This window comes from Eurypyga helias, unplaced genomic scaffold, assembly GCF_000690775.1.
Source record: "Eurypyga helias isolate BGI_N326 unplaced genomic scaffold, ASM69077v1 scaffold44027, whole genome shotgun sequence".
Taxonomy (NCBI): domain Eukaryota; kingdom Metazoa; phylum Chordata; class Aves; order Eurypygiformes; family Eurypygidae; genus Eurypyga; species Eurypyga helias.
Genome location: NW_010261888.1, coordinates 27,359 through 51,859, shown reverse-complemented (window position 1 = coordinate 51,859; position 24,501 = coordinate 27,359). Strand labels below are relative to the sequence as shown.

The following is a 24,501-nucleotide window of genomic DNA, read 5'->3' as shown; positions in this document are numbered from 1 at the left end:
GATTTTACTTCAAGGTTTTTTTTGTTGTTTTTGTTTGAAGTAAAACTTTTATCATGCATAATTGGAAGGTGTTTTTCTTTTAAATCTCACTTGTGTTAGTACCCTTAATGATTTTTTTTTTTGAAGCCCAGCATTATCTCTCTGTCTACTGACTGAGATTAGTTGTTGAGTTTGATCTATCATCTATCAGTAAAGTATAACCAGCCTCAGCAGGGAGTTAGGTGAGTGATCTGTGACCTTACATACGATGTTAACTAATGGTCTTATAATTAATCTGGCATACCCAACAGTATATGTGAAAATCACATTTTATACAATTGAAGCTCTTGACCTGCTAATTGTTTTTAAAATATTATTGCAAGCTGGAAGAGCTTATATGAGATGGTGGGATACAAGAAATTTACATCAAGGATTAGTGGAAAGCACCATTCTGTTGTATTTAATGAGTAAAATGACTTAAGTGCTGCGATAGTGGTTTATCATACAGAAAATACAGATACTGAAGTTTGATAGATCAGGGTATATCGGAGTCTGTGTGTACAATGTTGTTAGTTCTTAAATTGCATCTTTATCATCCAAATTGGTACACTGAATAAGGGTGTTCTGTGGTATGTTTTAGGCTGAAAAGGAAGTTTTTTCAGGGAGAAAGGAAGTAAATTTTGTGTCAGTGTTAAATCAACAGGATTTTTCAGCTTCTGGAAATGTCAGATAGGTTGGCAAGTAGTGTACAGTGCATTTAGTCTGTTTGATCAGAGTGCCACATTTATCTGTTTTGATCTTATGGTAGCAACATACTCAAGGTTATCTGGTAGAACAGAGCGGGGCTATTTGTCACATGTGATTCTCTTCTCAGGCTCACTGATGTGGTGGTAGGTTGGGTGTTTTTGTTTGGTTGTGTTTTTTTTTTTTTAAGGTACTGTTATATAAAGCCACAGATATTAAGATGGTATTTTTATTTGCTATAGTTTACCTTTTGAACTCATTTTTGTGTTACGTCTTTTGCTTGTGGTGGTCTCGAGATGGCCCTGACTCTTCTTAACTTCATTGCTTCTTTATAAAGACTGAGACCAGACTATTACTCTTCCATAAAATACCTCTGTGAGGAAATAATTGCCTTTAATTTAACAATAAACCAAAAAACCAGAATATCATTCTAATTAAAAATGAAGAGCAGAAATGAATATGAATGCCCTCCTGGTTTCAAAGTAGTACTAACGATTGTATTACTTAATCTGACCCTACAACAGCTCAGAACTGTACTGCTTAACCATGAGTACTCTGTCACTGTAGATGAAGTGCCAGTGTTTCAGTAAAATTTGGAAATAGCTTTTTGGAATGTAATACTGAAGGTAAAAGGTTGTAGCAAATTGCAACTAGTGCAGTTCAAATTCCACTGAAATGGTATCAGCTTGGGTGTGCAGTTGCAAACTGCACAGCACTGTGAAATATGTACGTTTTGAGAAGCAGTCTGCACAAACTGCGTTGTTCAGAAAAACCTGTAATCATCACATTATGAAGTGGCTTATCTCAGCCTGACCTTGACTAATTTATTCAGGGTTCATCATACCTCCGACCTTGTCCTCAAAATGGTAAAACAGACACTCAGAGTTCAGAAGCTGATTCATTTATGAACATATTTAAGAATGCAATGAAGCTTGTAGTCATGTGAGCTTCAACTGACGTGTGTGTTAAGATAAGCAGTATGATTGAAGGGAAGGAGTTTTATCAGAGCAAGTAGTAGGTGCAGGAAAAGACAGTGGTTACCTTCTGCACATGATGATCTAAAGGTGTACCCCTTTAAAATAAGATAATACAGAATTTTGAGCATTGTAGATGAGAAGAAACTTTGCATTTTTTTTCCCCTCCATCTGTATGAAGTAATTGTGAATTTAGGTAAATCTAGCACAGAGCTGTAAAGGAAAAATGTCCCACATAAAGGGGAACCTTAACAAAACCCAGCTTAATCATTGTAAATGATACTTCCGTATATTGTCCATGCCTTTCTTGTAGAAGTGTCTTGACATGTAGTTTAAATGTAAAATGAAACATAAATTAAATTTAGTATGCTCTGAGAACCTATTTTGGAATAATGCTGTACAAACACCAAACCTGTTGCCCAAGTTACTCAGGATGAAGTGAAGACATAACTGATTGTGGAGCATCAGAGACACCTTGGTACATAAAAGTGATAGACTTAGGCCACTCTAAAGTGAAATCTTGGGGTTATAATACATAGCTCTATAAAACCATTGTCTTGATAGCAATAAAAGAAACAAATGATGTGATAGGAATTACTTGGGCGTAAGAACATCATTATATCCTTGTATACATCCATAATTCATCTGAATCTGCACTCTAAATGCTGTGTCTGAGTCTAGTCCATTCACCTCAAACAAGATCCACAACAGCTGGAAAAGATTTAGAGAAGATGAACCAGGATTTCAAATACCATTAATGGTTTTTTTTCTTTCCTCTGCTTGCCTGAGGCAGCTTTTGCCATGTTGAAATAACACTTCTTTTTGTTTGTTTCTCTGGTAGAATCCAGTAGATAACTGATTTAAACTGATCAAAGTCAACAAATAGTGAAGTGACTGGTCCAAGTCAATGTTTCTTCTTTCCTGCCCTGCCTTCCTTCCTTCCCCCACCTCCATCCCCATTCATTATTTTCCCTCTTTACCAGCCCTCTAAAAGCCTGGTATGTTTTTGATGGATTTCCAGTGTGGTCCTACAAACACAGATGGAGTGCAGGAAAGAGAGGGAGAGCGCACAGACAGAAGCGTGATGGGGGAAGGAAGGCTGCAGGCACTCCTTAAATAGGCATCGTTATTGGAAACACATATTTTAAAACTGTATATGGAAAATCTGGGAGACAGATTTGATTTGTTTTGCTGTGTCTGCTCTGTGCATGGAAAAGAATTTGTTTGGTAATAGCATCGCGTATGTTTTTAGGCACCCATTCAATGAAATACCAAACAAATTATGGAATATTAGGTGTGTTGTCAGCAAGAATAACAAACATACCTCTAAAGTGCACTGAAGATGTAACTTGGTGACTTTGTCGTTGGTGCTAAAGCAAGTTTTTTAAGTTCCAGTTCCTCTTGTCTTTTAATTTCTGTGCAATTTACTCCTCCATTTATTTAGTGGGGACATATGTGTGTTTGGGGGCAGACAGCACCATGAAACTACAACTGAGTGTTTTTTGTGCTGTATGTAGAGTCAAGAAAGCCTCTGAGCAGAACTGTCCCACAAAGTTCTATTTGAACTGGACTACATCTAAACAAGACCCAAAAAGATCTGTTTTATCTATAATAACAATTTCACCATTGTGAACCTTATTCAGCCAGGGTTATTTCAGTCTGGGTTGGGAAGGAGGGTTTTCTGTTTGTGGGATTTTTTTGCTTCTGAAAGCTGGCAAGAGCCCGTGCAGTCAGATACTTCTTTAATACCATCAGGAGGATCTTTAATTCTCATCAGCAGAAGACTGTGTGTGTATGTTCAGGCAATTTGCCATGTGAAGGTATATGTTTGCGTATTGTGTGTGAAGTGTTTGCTGGTTAAGTCCATTCAGTAGGGTACAATGTGAACACAGAACTAGTTAATATTTTACTCCAGTCTTTGCAACAACTTCTGACCTTGAAAAAGCTGTTAGTGTAAGCCAGTCTGAGTATGTCATGATACATAGCTAAGAGGATAATATGACATTGATATAGGTACTGATTGAGAGGTTAATGCTTTCCTGGATCTAGATTTAATAACTATGTAAATGTTAGGTCATGCCTATATTGGGAAGTTTTGTTTAATATACTCCATGTAAAAAAGGGGAAAAAATGGTGAGAGTTCATTCTCAAATATATGCATTTAAGTTTTTCATTAAGTCTCATAAATGAAAACCTGAATAGTTTTGGAAGTAATATTATGGCTATGATACTGTTTAGGTTGGTTAAAATGGCCTTGCAAGAAAACAGGTCTTCTCTAAAATGTCACAAGTGACTAATTTTTAACTGGTTAGTAGAATGACACTACTGAAATGGAAGGAAAGACAGTCTGACCTGCTTGTAAATTTGTGCACTTGCTTACTGAGTAATCTCTTGAAATCCAGCTGGGGTTTTAGGTTGGTTGCAGTATACCTCACCAAGAGATAAAAACACACCAACCCTATTAATAGGTAACTAATGACAGTTAACTTCCAAAGGCATAGCCATGTGTTAAAGTAGGCTAGGCATCACTTGGAGATCATGGGAAGAATCAATGCAATCAGTGTCAGGTAGAAAATCAGTAAGTAAAAGATGTTTAGGCCATTTAGTCTCTCTTCCAGAAGCTTGGAGTTTTTTGTTTGGGGTTTTGGGGTAGGGGATGTTTAGTGACCTAACACTCCATTTTGCTTTTTAGGGGTTTTCACATTCCTTTTTCAGAGGTACGAGATTTTGTTATCCATGCTATCCAGTGTTAATGTGTTACTTATCCCAGGGCTCCCAACTGCTTTAAGAAATAGCGTCTGAGGTTAGGAGAATTGCCTAAAGGTATGTAGTGGGGAAAAATACCGGAACTACAAACAGAAATGAATACCTGTTATTTGCATTCATGAGCTTTAAAAACTAGATGACTATACCTGAATAATACTGATTTCAGAAGCTTTCTTTACCAAAGAGCTAATAAGGATTACAATTAAAGGGCTGTCCTTATGCTGAGACTTGGTGTGTTTGTCTTTCTTCCTTGGGTGTCAGTCTGTGGAGGTAGGTATCACCTGTGTGTTACCTAGGGAAATTGGTGTCTAGTTGTTCTATTTAAACTTGATTTGTTTATATACAAAAAGGAGAGGAAAAGAGAATAGAAGGGGATCCATCACTCCTGCCTCCTCAGAACCATCTGAGGGACCTGGGTAGATCTGAATCCCTGAAGCCACAGGAAACTTTCTATGTGTAGTTCAAGAAGTTAAACAACTAGTCCAGTATCAACCTGAAAAGGTGGCCTATGAGACTGTAGAGTTAGTTTCAGCAGACAGTATCTTCACCTAAAGTGTTCCACACCAGGAACAGAATTAAGTGAGCAGCCAGACCATTCCCTTTTTTTTCCAAAGGTTTTGGAAGATTATTGTGACATTTACTTTCCATATTCATACTTGTGGAATCAAAGAATATTTGAAAGTCTGTTACATCCATTAAAAAAAACTTCTATTTGTGCCCTAGCTCATTTTGAATGGAGATTTATTCTTTAGATTTGTACTTCAAGTATGGCAATTAAAGAACAAACAGTTAATTGGTTGAATTCTGTTTTACTCAGTTGAACTTGATTCTGAAAGGAAATGTAAAGGTTGTTAGAAAAATTGGCTGTTGTGCTTAATAAACATTGAATCTAGCCAAAATTTAACAATTCTAATAAGCTGTGAGTGAGATACTTAGCTTCCCCTTCTTTTAGCTCTTCCTGTGTTTTGCAAAAGGACTCTGAAGGTCCCTTACTGTGCAGTCACTGCCAGAGGGGAATTTCACCAGCTGAAACACTGAAGTCAGCCAAAACCATTTTTTAATGATCAGTTACACAACCACTCTCATGTCTTTGCCAGTGTTGAGGGTGTGGTAAAAAAAGGTGTGGAGATACTTAGCTTCCCCTTCTTTTAGCTCTTCCTGTGTTTTGCAAAAGGACTCTGAAGGTCCCTTACTGTGCAGTCACTGCCAGAGGGGAATTTCACCAGCTGAAACACTGAAGTCAGCCAAAACCATTTTTTAATGATCAGTTACACAACCACTCTCATGTCTTTGCCAGTGTTGAGGGTGTGGTAAAAAAAGGTGTGGAGCCTTTTTTCCTGCCCCAGAGATTTTTTTTCTGTATTCAGGTTGAAATAGAACATTTCATCTCCATCTCAAGGACCCTGTTAATGTGTTCTCTCCGGTTTCTTTGGGTTTACCCAGTAATAGGTGGTAGGGAGGATTTTGATGCCTTTTGTACTAACTAAGCTTAATCTCTGATTCTCAAAATCTGTTCACTGCTTGCACCGAAGTTGAGAGTAGAATAGTGCTTTACCAAGATTTCTGCAACAGAGGAGTTGGAACAATTTTTATTCCTTTATTTAAACTTGGTCTTGACTAATTTCAATATATTTTAAAATATTTCTGGATACGTATACAACTATATGCAAGGACACAAACCCAAACTTTATTAGATTAATTTCTTGTTAGGCAAAATACCTGAAATACTACAGGATGAGTAGTGAGGGAATTGAATTTCACTGCTGAAGTTCCCTTATAGAGAGTGGCTTCCTCTGGCCTAAAGCTGAAAACTAAATGCTGCATGCATATGAACTCTAGCAGCTGGGGCTCTGTGGGCTCAGATAAGCAGACCTAGTCTAGGTAAAGCTTTGTAAATCATGTGTACATATCAAATCAAGTAGTACACATGTATATACAGACATTCTCTCACTTTCTTCTCATCTGTCTGTTCGGAGTTAAAAGTTGCTTTGTACTCACTTAAACAGAATGTTGGAATATTTCATTTATCAATGATTTTCAGACTTTGGTCTGTTCCTGCACACAACACATACTATTAAAAACGTCTTCTGAAAATTGAATTATATTGATTATTTCACAAACTTTAGTTCCTTTTCTCATCATAGCTGCAAGCTCATGGATAATGTTATTCCTCATGTTAAATATAGGAAAGTAAGAGGTCAAAAGGATCCATTAGTTGTGCATGTTCAAATTGAGGTGCCTGGGTTAACATAATGTTAACCAGTAGATAGTCCAGTTACATTCAGGGTGCAATTTTTGCTGACTTCAGTTGCACTCAGGACATTGGAAACCATACCCTAGTGTCTCAAATCAAGCACAGAGGGAATTAAGGAGCATGCGGTTATTGATACCCTCTGGAAAGTTTTGGTTGAGTGACTTGCCTCAGGAGCTATTTGGCAGAGACAGGGATAGAGTCCAGATCTCTTGGGCTGTATTTGGGTACCTTAGCTATGAAACTATCCTTTCTCTTACTGCCTCGCGCATTTCTGCAGTACTCGTTTATTTCTGGAGCAACACCCTCTTTCAGTGTAAACTATTTGTTCTCAAGATGATTGACCAATCCTTCAAGATTCAGAATTAAAATGCATGAGAACTATTAAAGAAAATTCCTTGTTTATTGACTGCCATTGATTATTTTCCTCCATGTGTGAAATGTTTTTTTTTGTCAGAACCTGATTTTTTTATTTTTTTCAGTGGACCTTTTAAGATTTGATAACTTGTTTTATTCATGGTGGTTTGAGTCCACTGCTGGACTAGTAAGTAAAGCTACTGCATGTGCAGTATGGTACAATGACAGTGTTGAAATGCAGAGGCTTACCTTCGGGCAGTCACAGAGGCCTTTGTATTGTGGGACCTTGTCATTACAGCTGTGTTTTCTTCTAAAAAGGCTTGTTGTAATTTTTTCAGCTTTTTTTCAGAAATTTGCAAACAATTCCAGCTTCTTTTACTTAATCTCTGTTGTTGAAATCTGCTGATAAGGCTTGCTCAGTCTTAAATCATGAGTTTAAACATGATAAAATTTGAGTAAGCATATTAAATATTTCATATATTCAAAAATAATAAATGAGAAGGTATGAGTGTGTTTAAGAAGGCTGCAAGAATGTGGATATTAAGAGTAAGGTGTTACTCCTTCAGAGATTCAAGAGATGGAGATCTGAATGTGAAACAGACTAAATGTAGGGAATAGAAGGCACTGAATGCCCTGGAAGACAGAGCGAGGACAGACAGATTGGAAGGAATGACAAAACAAATGCAACCAAACAAACATGACAAGGAAAATACTGCAGGGTTTTTACCTTATATAAATATAAATCCATAATATAATTTAGTAAAAAAGTTGGTTTACTAAAACATACTGCTGCAGCTAGCAAGCTGGAGTAAATAAGAAATAAGCATGTTTTACATCGTAGGGAAGAAACTGCCATCTTGTAATTGAGATAAATATTAATTTTAATATCCAAAGAACTCACTTCAATGCTTGATTCAATCCGTCTCCCCCTGTTCTTTTGGGGGGTGGGGTAGGTTTTTTGTTGTTTGGTTGGGTTTTCTTTTTTTTTTTTTAATGGCAAATATGTCTGGACATACAATATTTCATTCCAGCTTTTGTCTTCAAGAACCTTGTTTGACCAGTTTTATCTGTTATGTGTTAACATGCATAATTTCATTTCAGATCTCTGAAGGGGCTGATCCACATTTCTGTGAACTAAAGATCATGCTATATTAACAATGATTATTAATGTTTCATATTCAGCTTAAATGATTATTTTGACCTTCACCCAATTCTGTTACCATGGGTTGAATTTATGTAAATGTAGTTAAAATGATTGCCAGAACTTTACCACCTTCCCCAAATATTAAATGTAGCAATGTAAAGGGTATATGAATGAGTACCAACAGGAGCTATTAATTGATACCATGTTAGGCTTCAGGAGTCATTAATTGATGCCATGTCATTAAGCTTTAAGGACCTTATGTTAGCTCACACTGTTGATGTGCAGTACTATTACAAATAAGTCATGTGTGGACTAAAGGATATGGATCTACGGCACAATCTGTACATGTGAGTTTTCCCTGTCTGGCTTTTTTCCTCATTTGTACTTACTAGGCCTGAAGTGTTCAGTTATCCTTCTGCTTTCATCCTCATCACTCTAACCCACTCTAAGTCAGGGCTTCTGCGAACAGCTTTCAGCTCCTTTTTTGAATGTGTGAGCCAGTCACTGAATTTTAAATGAAAGCTGTGTCTTCTTGCTCATGTAGACAGAACCAAGGAGATTAAGATTACCGTGGGCTGTTAGCAAATACCATCTGTTGTACAATTTGAACTGTCTGTGCTGTTGCCACTTTCAGTTTTAGCCTAAAAAGTGCAATAATTTGCATTCAAAATGTATCAGCGTACGTAGTAATTTCTCTGTAGTTTCAGTGCAGTGGTTTTAATAACTTCCACTGGCATGTTTTATTAGGGGAATTTTAGGCAGAATATAGTGGGCCATCTCTAAAGATAGAGTGGTACGTTTAACGTATGGGCTCTGTGTGCATAATACTGCCTTCTAGTTGCTTGGGGCTGGTTGAGTACATCTCCTGTATGGTGGGGTTCAGTAGTCAAAGGACACAACAGCCTATATCTGCTTCAGCAGTCTCCGTGTCTGATTTCATAGCTCTAGGCCTGAACCTTATGTAACTGTTCAGTATATGGATCAGGATCTCCTTCCACCCTAGTGGTGCCACTACGAGGTCTGTCAGAACTACATTTTGGTGCTTGTTTCCTTTTCATATCCTTTCTAATGATACCTGGTCTCTTTTCTGTCAAGGCAGGGAGGTAGAAGGTGACATGGGGTACCAGATAAGACTAACAGTGGAGAATAGGAGGGAAGAGGTGCAGAGTTTTCGATACCCTAACTTTCTGTTGTGATATGCAACAGGATATGGCATGTAATACAGAAGCTTCATTTATGACAGTGAAGAGCCCTGCATACAAATGTCATTACACTGGGGATAATGAATACTGGGGGGAGGGGTTCTATCTAAAACCAGCTGTGTAAATTGAGTCTTGTGAAGAACTGATGCTATGTGTGCATTTTTTAGTCAAAGGACATCTAAGTTGTATTTGTGTGGTTTGATTTTGTTTAAATTTCACTATCAAATTGAAGGTACCCATGTATTGTTTTGTCTAACATCATCCTGAATGATACTCTGAAGGTGATCCTCCGTGCCTTATGTGTTTAATACATATGTGTAAGGTAAACTGATAGGATAGATACTCCTGTGTTTCTTTTCAGTCTATCTGAAACAAATTGAAAAAAGATGTCAACACAGTAGTCTACAGTGAATTGTGCATTTTAAAGAAAATTTCTCCTACTCTCCCTAGAAGATATGTAAGAAAAATGCTCGCTCTCCAACTACAGTACAGTAAAGCTCCCCATATATACTAAGGGAGTTTTCCTACCATCTTGAAACAGTGTGAATGCATACTTACTGTTGCTGTTTTTTAAGACATACCCCTACTAGGTGAAAGAAGGGAGTTTTGTACTTGGCATGTTAGAGATTTTGTTTGGGAACAGTTTGTTCATGTGAAAGTGTAACCCTGTAATGATGCCAAGGTCACTAAGAGGACCTGTGGAGATCTGCTGGTTAAGTGCTGGTCACTCAGGCAGCTGGAGCATTAGGCAGGTTTAACTTACGTACCCGATTTATTTCCAAGATTTTAGGTTAGGTTAATGAAGATAATACTTGCAACTTGCCCTTTATACTTTTCTACCTTTTTAATATATGATCACTTAGCGTGTTGATAACTTACTGAAATACATAGTGAAAAAGGAGAGCATACCAGTTTAGTTTAATTTTAGGGGCTGGAACAGTATCCTTAGATAGATACAGCAAAAAGGCAGGCTGGAGCAGATCTCTAGATATGACTGCATCAGTGTAGGCTGAACTTAATTTTGAACCTGTTAGATTAAATACATATATATGTAAATGTGTGTTTATATTTACATATGTAGATCTGGGGGGTTTGTTGTGTTGTGTGCTTTTTTGTGTGTGCGTGTACTTCTAAGTAAATAATGCTTCCTGTGTTGGGAAAGTGGAAGAAATCATGGTAGATGAGGTAGGTGGTAGAATCTTCAGGTACAGTGTGGGTCTGCTGCAGTCTTCTGGTACTGTGCAGCCCTGTGTAGGCGGTTGGATGAAAAAGAACAGACAAATCAACATTCCTTTCCCTGAACTCCCCAGCATGCCTCAGCTGCTTTCACTCAACTCCAGAAAGGGGAAATGAGACAAAAAGGAGCCACTGGTGGAGTGCGTGCTAATTAGTAAAACTTTACTGTATGCAAAACCCCAAAATTAAAGGAATATATAAATGCTACTGGAATTTCAGTATGTGAGAACTTAAAATATCAACAGGGATTTCTTTCAGAGCTTTTAAGTAGTTGTGTACTTAGAAGAACAAGTTATTCAGTATTTTCAAGAGACCAAAACTTGTCAGCCTGCTTATGCTGCCAGTTTTTGTGTAATAAGTTCATTGCCCCTGTAGACAGTCAGAGCATTTTCTGAGTTACCGCTTTATCAAACTAATTTGCATGATTTTAAAGTTGTTGCTCACTAGCAAGCAATCTAGTCAGGGCGCACTTTGTAAACAGCCTTTTATATAACTTTGTTTGTCCCTTTGGGGGTGGGGAAGGGAACATCAGGAGCTACAATCAAAAAACATAACTGAAAACTGATTTTCATGCTTTCATAAAATAGTTCTCAAAATAGTTTGCTAACAAACTACTCTGTAGGAATTCGTTTTCACCCAGATAAACACAATTTCACATGCAAAAATGTTATGCTTCAGTAATTAGTGTGTAATCACCTATTGTTACCAACTAATGTAGAGCCAAAGGTATAAATGGATTCAAAAGGGATTAATTAATGTATTCATGGAGGAAAGACAGTGAGAGCTGGGAGTGTGCAGTGGGGAGAGGCTCGCCCCATAGGAGTTCCTCCTCTGTGGCCACTGGAGAGAATACTCCTATGTCTGTTCTCGTGTTATTACTGTTGCTTAGCGGTCTTAATGTAGAAGGCAGGGAGCCTGTACATGCGAACCAGATCTTTGTGTGGAGTAGTGCTCTTTATCAGACCCTGAATGCCCAAGAGCAAGAACCACAAATTATGTCTTGGATTCTTTTATGCTCTTTGGAGCAGATTCTGACTGATAAGTCAATGAAGAGCAAAGATTAAATCTTTCCAGCTCTTTACTCCACAGAATGAAATGTTTACAAGTACATACCTGGTCTGTGTTACGGTATAACAGTATAGATGGTATAACAATAACAACACATACTTCCACGTGTTGTTTCCACAGTAAATGGTGGGGTGTTTTACACGGGATAACTGGTGAGACTAAGGTGATGATTAGCTCTGAAAAGTTACATGCTGCAGCCAGTTGCCCTGCCAAAAAAAATTGTCACCACATGTGATGAATTGCGATGACTAGTTTATTGTATACGTTTGTGCTGTATAGTGATATGAGTTTCTGAAAAAATTCAAAGTGTATTTTTTTGGATACAGGTTGAGCTCAGTAGCTAAAATCCTTCCATCCTCAGGCAGTAACTGAAAACCAAGCAGAACTACTGAATAAGCACAGCCCCAGGTGTGGGCTGTGTGGTATCAAAAGTAGAGCTGCATCTGTACCACTGTAAATTACTTCCAGTCTCTATTGCTTGTTCATGCCTGCTTACAGTCTGCTCTCTGTGCTGACGCAGCAGTTTGTGGGACCATGTTTTGAAATGGCTTGGGGCTTCTTTTCCAGTAACACCTTCCCTCACCCTATCCCCACCCAACCTTTTTTTCCTTTGGTGTCAAGATCTCTTTATATATGTGTCTGTATATATCACAGTTGATACTTTTCCCTAAGTTGATTTATTCTGCAGTCCCACAAATAGTTGCGTGGTTGTAGGGTGTTGTATATTAGTGCTTGGAATAAGTAGTGGAGCAAGACTGACTAAATTTTTTGTTGCTGTGGGAAACACTCTTCATCAATATGTTCTTCCCTAAAGGTCCATGTGGATTTTGATGCCTGTTAAGTCTTTTAGATTACTTGGAATTACCTAACAATGGGATTTTGGTAATGAAAATATTTTAGGTCAATAAAGAGAAAGTTGTTATGGTGAAAATACGTGATGGGAGGCATGAGACTGTTCAGGTGTTCTATGTTACTTTAGCATGTAGGAATGCCTGAGGGGAAAAAAATTGCTCCTTGTATGTTATCCCACAGTAATATGAATAATAAAAACACACATTTGTAATGCATACAGACTTTAATTTAAATTCTTTGTTGACATTTTAATGTTATATCCTAGCTATGTTTGCTGTGGTGCTGTATGAAACCTGTTGGAAAACAGCATCAATTTTTTTTTATTTGACATAATTTGCTTTCACTAGAGCGCTGCAGTCCTTGCCAATGAAAGAAATGCTGCACAGGAGGTGCGAAGTAGTATCGAAAATCAAGTCAGAGAGCTGACTGCAGAAAATGAACAGTTGAAGAGAAGAGTTGATGAGCTACAGAGTAAAACTGAAGAGTTGCACAAACAAATTGACAATATGAAAGGAGAAGAAAATTCAATGAAGGAAAAAATGAAGAGATATGAAGTAAGTGAAGAAAACAAGTCCCTTAAGTAGGTAGTCTCCTTCCATTTTGCAAAGGATACATTGTAGAACAAAAACTGACGAAGGAGAGGATGGGCAATGTTATTGGGAAGCTAAGCAAAACCAGCAGGTTTTCAAGAAGCCGGATGAAGTTTGCTAACTTGTATAGGAAAGAATTTCCCAGTGAAAACTGATGTAAAAAAAAGTCACAGCTTGGAACTGGGGGCATCAGTGGTAGGCCAGGGTGAACCTGTTTTATAGACCAGTTTACTTGTCAGATTAAAGGCCTTGCCACTACTTCTAAATGTATCGAATGGTGTTATTGCAGGGAGAGAAGCAACAATTAGAAGCAGCTTTGAAAAGTGCTGAAAAGGAGGCAGAAGAATTGGCAATGTTAAAAAAGTCTTTGGAAATCCAGCTAGAAGATATGCAGGTAAGAACCAGAGTGATTTAGAATATTTATATTTTAAATTTCCTGTTTGTTTACCAAGTCACCATTGTTTTCTGCAGAGTAACATCTAATTTGTTTTAAAGTCCAGATCTCACTGTGATGTTCACATGTTTCCTGAAAGCATAGCATCATCAAGTTAAAATTATTTTCAATGACAGAATGATTCAGATGGAATGAAAATTCAGATCACTTAAAACTTTTCTTACTGATATTATATTCTGTATCTGAAAAAGTTACAAACCTAATCTTTCTTCTTTGTAACTCACCTTTTACACGAACATAAGCATCTATGTTTACAGTATCAGATAGTTTAGAGTTCTCTTAGTTCTGCTTTCAGAAGTAAAGTTTTTAGTGATTCTGTCAAACAAGTCAGACTCAAAATTGAGGTATGTGCACATTGCTAGCAATCCATTTTTAATTCAACAGATGTTTTCCCTTGTTGTCTTCAACACAAATTTTACATAACTGTTCTGAATATCTGAAAATGAAACTTGCTGTAAGTCGATTTATAAACCAAGGGAAGGTTGTATTAACCAGCATGTTCTTATGGTTCGGTTAATTAAGGTAAAAAAAAAAAAGAAAGTAAAAAGAGAAAATATTACTATGTCTTTAAAATGGAATGTGCTTCAAGAATATAAGGTTTTAACAGTATGGCTAAGGAAGTTTTGTGTGTACAAAATGATGGTTTCTTGCTGATGTTCCTTGTAACTACATCAGTAAGTGTTTCATCTGAGGCTTTTGGTCAGTTTTCTTTTACGAAATCTGTTTATCTGTTCTACCTCATGGATTCTCCATATTTGCTTGTATATATTGCTGATAGTCTGCACAATCACAGTTGATGGCCCACTGCTCACCATTGGTTTGCATTCAGCACTGTTGTCCAAGAGTTGTGTCACAGTCGGGCTTGACCATCCTGCACAACAGGAATCAGTGCACCATATGTACCTACCGCGTCTTGATTAGCTTTGGGTCAAGATGCTTGAAAAGTGTCAGTAACAACATTTCCATTGTGCCATGGTTTTTAATACCTGAGTTGAGAAAAGTGATACAAATGGAAATTCAGTTGCTTCTAGCATGACATATTAGTCTATCTCAAATACTAATGTTAAGCTAGGCATGCTAATTTTTATCAGTATTTTTCTCTTATCAGTTAATCTAGAAAAAGGAAATACCATATCCTTATTTATGTTGCCTGAGGAAAATGATTGTTGGTGAGAAACTTCATATGACATGGTATTTCCCCTGACTAATACTACAAGAATAAAGTAGTATCTGTTGTAATGCAGTTGTTTTTATTAAAATAAAGATAATTTCTGTTGCTCAGTTTTCATGAGGAATATTCTTACCCTATACCTATGTTACCGAGTTTTCTGATGGCTACATTTTAGCAAAACAACAAGGACCTTTTTATGCTTTAGTGGCAGTTTCACTATTTGAAGAATAAGTGATTGTATGGAATAGTTACTAGCTAAATAATACAAACCGTAATATGGACATCTGTTAGATAGGTTCTAAAAAGAAAATTATGCAGAATGGGGGGGGTAAGAAAACCACCATTTCCAGCCAAGTAGAATTTGTCAAGCCCAGATTACAATCAGCTATTACACACTTTTCCAAAGAGAGTGTGCATGTGAACCATCTGATCATGCATTAAAAATTTGTTTATTTAGTAAGAAACAACACTGCTGCATTTTTTTTTCCAGTTTTCTACTTTATTTGTACCCAGAAAAACCTTTGTTTTCTCCAGTCACTAATGTGATCTGCCAGAAGGGGAGGCTGAAAAGTGAGAGGATCTTTACTGGGTCCAGGAAATGCTTAGTCCTGTGATTCTTAGTGAATATGAAGTGGCTCAACAGATACTGATGCATCACGAGAGGGACATGGGCATGAGAGATTTCAATAGATGTGAGGGAATTAGAGCATGAAGCACCTGAACTTCAGTTCCCATGATACTCTGAATCATTGCCACTGTCAGTTTATTACTGAATGAACTAAAAACAAACTTGGCAAAACAAGTTTTTCCTTAGAACAGATCGGTTATCTAGAAATTGGTTTTTCTGTTAAAATAAATACGATTACATTCTGTCTAATTTTTAGTAATGAATGTAGTATTTTTTATCATCCTTCTTAGTAACGAACAGTGAAAATATGCTGATGGAAATGGGGAAATGCAATATCTGAAGAGATCAGATTTTTCTTTTCAGGATGCCAGAACATAACTCAAAGGAGAAAAAGCTAAATTTCAGTTTTGGCAGTCTCAGTCTGCTATATATCTGAAAAAAAGATAGCAGGCAAAAGTTAGCATGACCCGATGAAAACTGAGGTGATCCACTGCTTGCATCAAGCCCCCTGTTTATGATTTTCTTGTGGTTATTCCTACCTATTATTTGGCAATTGCCCTAGTTAGTAGATGAAATTTCTTCTCATATTAGTGATTGGTTTGGTTGGTTGTTTTGGGGGAGTTTGTTGTCAATAACTAAAGTAAAGAGAGTGACCAGATTCGCTCTCATGTTTCCCCGCCCCTTTTCTGCACACTGGAAATGCATCCTGCTGGCACCATTATTCTGCCACAATGTATTTCACTGATCTGTGCCTGGGAAGTTTGTTTCTCAAGGGTGTGTAAACAAACAATAAAGTTAAATCATCTGTGAATGGCTGATGGGGGGGAGGCACATGAGGTTTTTATAACCTGTTCAAAGGTGGCACATGAGCAGTGTCCCAAGACTTCAGCAGCTTTTAGAACTGAAGTGCTAAAGTTGAACCTTTTCAAGGTTCCTAAAATTCTTTGGTGTCAGCTATACCGATTGTGGTGTAGAATTAGGCTGTACAGAACAACATCTATTAGCCCCCAGAATGTTTTAGGGTTATGTATACACCTCGTAGACATCCACTGTAACTCGTGTTTGTATCAGACATGTCTTTTGATTCCAGGTTATACAGGAACGTAAGAAAGACGGTGAATCTGAAGGAATCTCTAACTTCCGATGTTTGACCATGCTCTTTCTTTTCTCTTACAACAAAACAACTGTTTTTTTGAGATTCTGATCTATATTGCCTACAGAAATCCTACTGTGTTTTCACATTTAAAGTTGTTTGAAGCATAATAAAGTAAGCATCGTAGATGCTTGATATTCAACAAAACTTTGTTTCCCATATTAAAATGTAAGATAATGTTTTGGAATGCTTTTTACAATTTATGATGATTTTAATTACTTACATTTTTCTGCTGGAACAATTTAAACTGTCCTTAATCTGTTTTTATCAATTTAATGGTGCATCTCCGACTTCAGAGAAAGAAACCCTTTTTCTAGTCTTGTAGTGTCTCTTGCCATTAAGGTATTTTTTTACAGGGGGAGAAGTAAGAGGTGAGAGTCCCAACATGCAGATGGAAGATCACCTGCTTTTCTTGTATTGGTAGAACGTGTGTTACATAACATTCCTTTAAGGCATTAGAAAAGAGGGTCTGCAGTTCATTCTACATATTTTTTTTGTTTTTTATCTGCTGCAGGAAAAGATCCATGTTATTTCAAAGGAACGGCAACAGTTAACTCAGCAGTTAAAAGGTGAAACTCATCAGAAGGAGCAGTTAAAGCAGATAAAGAATGAAATGGAGAATGAACAACGGCAACTGAACAAGACTGTTGAGAAGTTACAGGAGGAGGTATAAGTTCCCTCCAAAGAGGCTGCAGGAATCTGAATATCTAAGAGACAAGCAAATGAGCTGCCAAACTGTAAAGATTCTTTCTTCTAATGTGTAAAAGAAAGTGAAATGCTAACTTTACTATTAGTCTGTTTAACCTAGAGACTATCAATCAAAGCTTTCAGGACTGGAGCGTTGGTTGGAACACCACTATCTCAGAATACTGTTGTAAAAACAGTTCTGAAGATCCCAGATGTAAATTAAGTTCTAATGTATGCTACACCAATTTTTCAGTGTTTCACATCTGATTCTCAAAATGCTACTGTATTACACTTATTTTGCCGTCTGTGTGTAAACCGTACAATTCAATATTGGTGTGCTGAAGTGTGACTGTGCAGTTCATTATGTCAGTCAGCTGAAAGAACTTCTGACAGACAAAAAGAGAACAGTCTTGCCACACATACAGAAAATAACCTTACTGTTTCGTGTTTTCACACTTCTGCACAGAAATTCATTTGTTTGGGAACGTTTGATAAATTTTGCATTTGAAACTACTGAGTGGAATATTGAAGCTGGAGGCAAAAAAAGACTTCTGGTGTATTAAGCATGATAAAACCTTTTGTAGCACTATTTTAGGGAAAAAAAATTATATATACTTCTTCCCCAGATGTCTGAAATGGTAGAGGTCTCAAGAATATCAACTTTGGAGCTTCAGACCCAGCTTGACGAATACAAGGAGAAAAATCGCAGGGAACTTGCAGATGTGCAGAGACAATTAAAAGAGAAAAACCTTGAGGTAGAAAAATCACGCCTGACAACCCTGAGAATGCAAGATGAGGTAATGACTCATAAGTTCAGTGACAAATTCTAACCTTTGACCTAGAATTCAGCTCAGATAGTTTTGAAGACAATGAATGTTTGCTGTCAGGCTTTTGTGTACTTGATCAGGAGAGACTGATCTCAATCGGCATGCTTTTGAGTTCCATTCTTGATGGTGATCAGCCTGTTATTTCTGCCAGGGAAGTGGGGTTTCCTGTTTGTGACAGATAAATGCAGTGTTTGACAAATGACTGTATCTTAAGTGATATGACTAAGGGTTCCATTGATGATCTGCTGTTCTTTTAATGCCTGCTACTGGAGGAGTTGATGATGTGAAAATACTCTTGAATTAGGGAAAAAAAACCACCAGCAGTTTTTTAGGCAGAAAAACCCAAAACAGACAGACAACTAAAACCAAATTCTGGCTCTAAAGGGGTTGACGTACATACTTCCCTTCCTTTGTATGAACCAAGTTGCAGATTTAATGACAAAGGTGCCTGTGCAACCAAGAATCAAACACAGCCTTGAGGTGTCTGCTTCTTAGCTTGCCATAAAGGCAATCCAGTTTATTAAAAATAGGTATATACTTGTTCTGCAGTTGGGCAAGTTATGAAAATACACTGGTCACAGATCTTCTCTGTATGTAGGGTATTTTAATAGTTTGATTCCCCCCCTGCCAGTTCAGAACTTATGTTATGTTCTCCCCTAACAAAGCTTTTTAAAATTCAATTTAAATTATCGGCAATAGAAGTAAGTGTAATTCCTATACATTATTCTGTCTTCCTTCTGTATTTATTCCATTCAGGGATGGAGAGCCTTTATAAAGAGATGAAAGTTCATAATGACATGTGAAAGATAAAACTGGTATATAGAGAACATGGCTCTTCAGTTGAATAAATGAGAATAGACAGTTTAAACAAGAGATCTATATTTGTGTGTATGTAATATGTATACACACTGTGTTTACAGCTATGAAAAATACTTAGTGTTATCTATTAAAACAACAAAACAAACACAAAGAAAAATTTTAAGAATGAAAGAAACATTTATTATATGACAAAAATAATCCCAACACCATATAGAGGTCAGAATAGTACTGGTTATTGAATTATACATTTCCATGAGGCAGTATTTAAAATTCCGAGGCTTTAAAAATGTAGTATGGCAAGTAGCTGCACAAGAGGAAACAAAATCTGAAAACATAGGATAGGCAGGTTAAAACAGCAGACTTCCTAGAGAGACTAAATATTCAGGACAATTGAAAGTCTTTATTATTACTGTTATTCACAGAGAGGGTGGTGAGGCACTGGAACAGGTTGCCCAGAGAAGCTGTGGATGCCCCATCCCTGGAAGTGTTCAAGACCAGGCTGGATGAGGCTTTGAGCAACCTGGTCTAGTGGAAGGTGTCCCTGCCCATGGCAGGGGGGTTGGAACTGGATGGTCTTTAAGGTCCCTTCCAACCCTAACCATTCTGTGATTCTAATGTGTTAATTTATGTTAGTGATTATGTCATGGCTGTCGTCAAAGTGCCTCAGACATATAAACTACGTAATTATTTAAGAGCTAAAGTACTGGTAGCCTGAAAAGGAAAGGAATAACACTGCAAAGGTTCCAAATATATAACCATCTAGAAAACTGTAAAAACTTTGGCTTGCTCTAACTGGGTAAAAATAAATAAGCAAACAAATGCCCGCTATGTATAATGGTCACTGTAAAACCTGTAGTATGAAGCATCTCTTTAGACTTGATAATGAATCAAAGTTTATTTTCTTGGTGCCATCTTGTGGATAAAACAAAAATTACTGTGAAAAGCATATGACTCAATGCAATTCCTGTCATGCTTCTGGATCTGTCATGTTTGTACTTTACTGACATCACTTATTTATGGAAAGTACAGTATAAAGTGTATTACCATAACTTATTGTTTCAGATGCGTCTTTTGGAAGAAAACTTGAGGGACCACCAGAGAGCTCAAGATGAGGCAATAACAAAAACTCAGCTGCTAGAACAGACTGTGAAAGGCTTGGAGTATGAACTGGAAGCCAAAAACCACTTAAAAGATGATCGGGCAAGACAAATCAAAGTAATGGAGGTAGAAGACATTTTTAAGGGTTGGGAACTTATTAGAACTGATTAAAATATTTTTGGTATTTCACATGGATTCTGCCTGTGAAGAAGCAAACGAACTTGATGTTCAAAATCCATGCAATACCAGGGCAGGAATCATTTTGGTATATTCTAAAGGTCTTCTGTTAGCATGTCTATTGTAGCATGATGTGTTGTAAATTGCTGCTGTTCTTTCATAATTTTAATTAGCTTTCTTTTTAATTAATTTTCTCTGAAGTTTATCTGGCAAAATTATATTCTTTTTGTTCATAGGCCCATCACTCCAAACTTCAAAATTATTATTAGTGTAAGTTCTAATTAACATCTAATAGCAGCTTGTTTCATAACGATGTTGCTACAGGGTTAGCTTCATAACTGTTCAGTTCACCTAAGCTGTCATTTGACTTTGGTAAGACAACACTTGTATACTATTGTGCTCATATGAAAAGAAATTTGTCTTCCAGATGTACTGTGTAACTTAGACATTCTCAAAACAGTCTCTAGAAACATTACATAATTTCTCTTATTTTCTTGAAGTTGGGAGTGATTAAAAAAGCAAATGAAACTTCTATTTTACTTTTGTCAGACAAACAAATTCACTTTAAAGGCTTACCTACTTGCCTTCTCTTTTTCTAGGTTCTGTATGTGTTTTCAGAGGCATTTTGCTTTTCAAGCATAGTCTTTCAGATAGTTTTGAGTCCTTGAAGTGTAAGGTAGCAATCTGAAGAGGATGGGAGAGTAGTATGTTGAAATTACTTCTCTTTGTTCCACTTAGGACAAGTTATCTCACCTGGAACTTGAGCTTGATGAAGAAAAGACTAATTCGGATTTGTTGTCTGAGAGGATCAATAGATGCAGAGAACAGGTACTTGAACAAGTTTTCCATCTGTTGTGTAATGATGAGGAAAAAGTGTATACTTAAGCAGAGTAATCCAAAAAACCCAAGGTTACAAACATGATTAAATATGCTTCTCCACATCATCACAGACCAATTTTTTTCCCTGTTTTCCTTGTTGGAAAACCGACACACATTGCATATAGAGACAAAGACCAACGTCATCCTCTGATGTTCTTGACACAATGAGCTTTATAAAGTAATCATTGATGCATGCAGAGATGATATCTTCTCCAGAAAAAAGAATTGCTGACATACTTTCGATTAGCTTTAATTTCAGGGGAGAACATAAAGTAAAATCTTCGTTTCTGTGTCTTCTCAATGGCATTGTATATTCTGCTGGGACAGCTGGAGAGTTTTAAAGTGGGTTAGGCCTCAGCTTTCTCTTGTGCATCATCCTTCAAGCACCAAGTCACCATTGCTACTTTGTCGGGACTCAGGTTACTGAGATTCTGTTTCATTGCAATGTAGTCTTTTTGCTGTTACTCCATTGCTATTGCACAGCCTCTGAGTCAGTGGGTGAAGTAGAATGTAAAGGACACAGAACAATGTGGGGTCATGCTGTTGTTAAATTAGGAAGCCTTTAATACTGGAGTCTATGCCTGTGTTGTAAGCCTGGGACAAAAGAAGTTTAGCCATAGCTGCACTAGTGACTAGTATAGTCAGTTAATTTGCCAACTGAATGGAAGCTTAAAATATAGATGAGTGACCAAAATGTTACCTAATGGGTAAAAGACGTGTTTATTTTGAGGTTTGGAGTTTCTCATTTCACACGTGAGTTACAAAGGTTGCTTTGTTTTGATTTTATGCCAGAATGACTAAGTAGTCAAATTACTAAAGAGTATTTCAGGGTCTGCTAAGCATTTATCATGACATGAGAAAATATAATGGTTTTGTTTTGGTAATATATGTATTTCTGTAAATGTTTGGGTGGTGTTTTTTAATTATTATGTGTTATTTTAATATACTGATAACTATAATATTCAAATTTCTAGTAAAAACAAAGTGAAACAAATGATTCTCTTTTACATAAAGATCAATCTTTGAATAAAGATAGGCAAGGCTGATAGTTCACATTTCATTTACCAGGAAATGTTATCCTGTTTTAATTTAAACACCCTTTTCAGTGTGGGAACGGCTGCGTGAGATGCTGTTCTCATCTTCCCTGTGTCATTTTTGAGAAGTACCTCAACAAAGTGGAAACAGTAAAAAAACTGGGGGGAAAGGTGGATCATATCCAATTAGTTTTTAAATAAGGTATTAGTGACTCTAGAAAAGAGCAGAATGGTCAACACACACATACAAAGCCAGAGTTCAGAGCTGCCCTTTGAGTCTAAAATGAGCAGGACAGGGCACATTTTAGCACATGATGGCTTTTTTCCTACAAACAAGTGACATGAAGTACCTCTTGCCATTTTGTTTTTTGCAAACATAATTGAAAAATACAGTTCTTGTATTCTGTGAAAATGCAAACATGAGTCTGTTGACTTGAAAGTTGTTTCCAGTAGTATGAAAAATGAACTAGTTAGTTTCCATGACAATTTTAGAATTAATACAGAAGAATGAAATTGCATTGACTGCATCATTCACTTCGTTTTGGTGAAGTGTTCCCAGTGGGTAACTGTGTACCTGCTCTTTAGCTGGCGCCAGCTGTGGGAAGCAAACAAATGAAGATGTGGACATGTAGGTTGCTTTTCAGTTATGAAGGATCAAAGGGGCTTGCTTGGCTTTAGCTTGTTAGTTTGAGAAACTTTGGGGTTTTTTGGTCACATACTTGCAAATTGTATATGTAAGTCTCTCTCTCTTTCACTCTCTCTCTCTATATATATATAAGCACAGGTATATATGTATTTTTTACTTTCCAACCTTAGGTATTAACATGAAAAATAAGCTGTGAACCTAGTGTGAGATGATAAACATGGTGATAGCATCTAAAATATTAGAAATCAAATTGCTTTCACTAATAATTAACTCAACAGCTGCTCCTTATCCTAAAGCTGGTACAAAATGCTGTTATGTCTAAATAAAGCTTTGTAAAATCTGATATTATTGCTTTTCTCAATTCTTTGTTGTTAGCATTCTTCAAATCCAGCTGTGATAACTGTTGCCGTAAGCTGTAGAAATAATGTATTCTTTTAACATAATTAGAATACATTAGATGTAGGAAAGGTAGAATGTGAAGCACAAAGCTCCACATGGTACATACCCAAAGCCTATCTTAACTGCTGTGAAATAAGTGAAAAGTTTGAGTACATTTTTTGCAGACACCTGCTTTTTTTCCTTCATGCATGTTAATTTTGTGTTTACTAATGAAAAGCGCAAGGAGATAAGTGAAAACACTTTCCACCTCTTCCCATTAAGAATTGTGTCCTTCTGCCCTTCTCTTTCTACAAGCACTTGTATATATTTGCAAGCAGCTTTCTGCTCCTCATCAGATAGAATACTTTTCCTTTCTCACACTGTTTTTCTGGGAGGTTGCTTTCACCATGAGGTGTCCAACAACAGTAACAGTCATCTTGGAAATAGAATAATTGTCCTCTAAATAAGTCCTTAATTTGAGACCTTGGGAAGGTTGCACAAATTTGTCACAGCCTGTGAGCACAGTAAGAGCACAGTAGAACTTTAGAGTGGTCCATTTAGCAAGTTCCTACATAAAACAAAACCCCCTTCTTCAGTTAACAGTTGCATTTTTAATTAGTCACTCATTTTAGTACAAATTTTGCTTTATTTTTTCTGTGACTGGTTTCACGGCTAAAGCAATTACAGCGGAATAAATTGTATGTAATCCCTCGCATTTCAACTTTTGATATTTTTTTCATGAATAAATGCAGCTATTGTATACATGAGTGATTCTAATTTTAAAACATAATGTTTTAATATATAAGATAATAATTTTTACATTATAAAAAAAATATTAGACTTCTGTACAACAATGAGAGCTTTTAGGAAACTACCCAGCTGTTGAGAACACAGCCATGTGCTAACATTTGTAATGCAGTAACTTATGACCTCAGTTTTCCGGTATGCCTTCTACAGTTCTGCAACCATACTGTGACATAACATATGCAACTGCATGCATTGCTACCATTGTTTGTATTCATATATTCATTTCAAAGCTACAGGAACAGTGTAAATGATGTCTTTTAAACATGTGATTAACTAAAAATATATCTTTAACATTATAATGTGGTAGAAAAAAAGGCCTAAGTAAAATTTTGTGTGCTCTAGTTGTTTAACCTTCACATTCTTAGAATTGTCGTTGGATTTTTTAATGCAAGAATTCCCAACAGCTTTTGAAAGACCTTTACTGAGATAAATCTGTAACTTAGACCTGCTTAACTGCGACGGGTGTGTTTATGCAAGTTCACATGTAACTGTTGGAAAGCAGGGACGAATGCTGTGGCTGCTGAAACCTTCGTCTGCCTTTTGCGGGTACAGTAGTTGGCAGAGATGTTCACAGTGTTCC

The 24,501-nt window shown here is 36.9% G+C and overlaps 1 protein-coding gene across 1 annotated transcript in view; it reads left to right on the top strand.

The window, feature by feature from the left end:
- Positions 1 to 24,501, top strand: part of CGNL1 (cingulin-like 1) — a 39,828-nt gene that overhangs the window by 9,220 nt on the left and 6,107 nt on the right. Inside the window, exons 8-13 of the mRNA XM_010155525.1 lie at positions 12,921 to 13,127; positions 13,453 to 13,557; positions 17,084 to 17,236; positions 17,883 to 18,053; positions 19,965 to 20,126; positions 20,916 to 21,005. Coding sequence (XP_010153827.1) covers positions 12,921 to 13,127; positions 13,453 to 13,557; positions 17,084 to 17,236; positions 17,883 to 18,053; positions 19,965 to 20,126; positions 20,916 to 21,005 — 888 coding nt within the window. The remainder of the gene's footprint in view (positions 1 to 12,920; positions 13,128 to 13,452; positions 13,558 to 17,083; positions 17,237 to 17,882; positions 18,054 to 19,964; positions 20,127 to 20,915; positions 21,006 to 24,501) is intronic.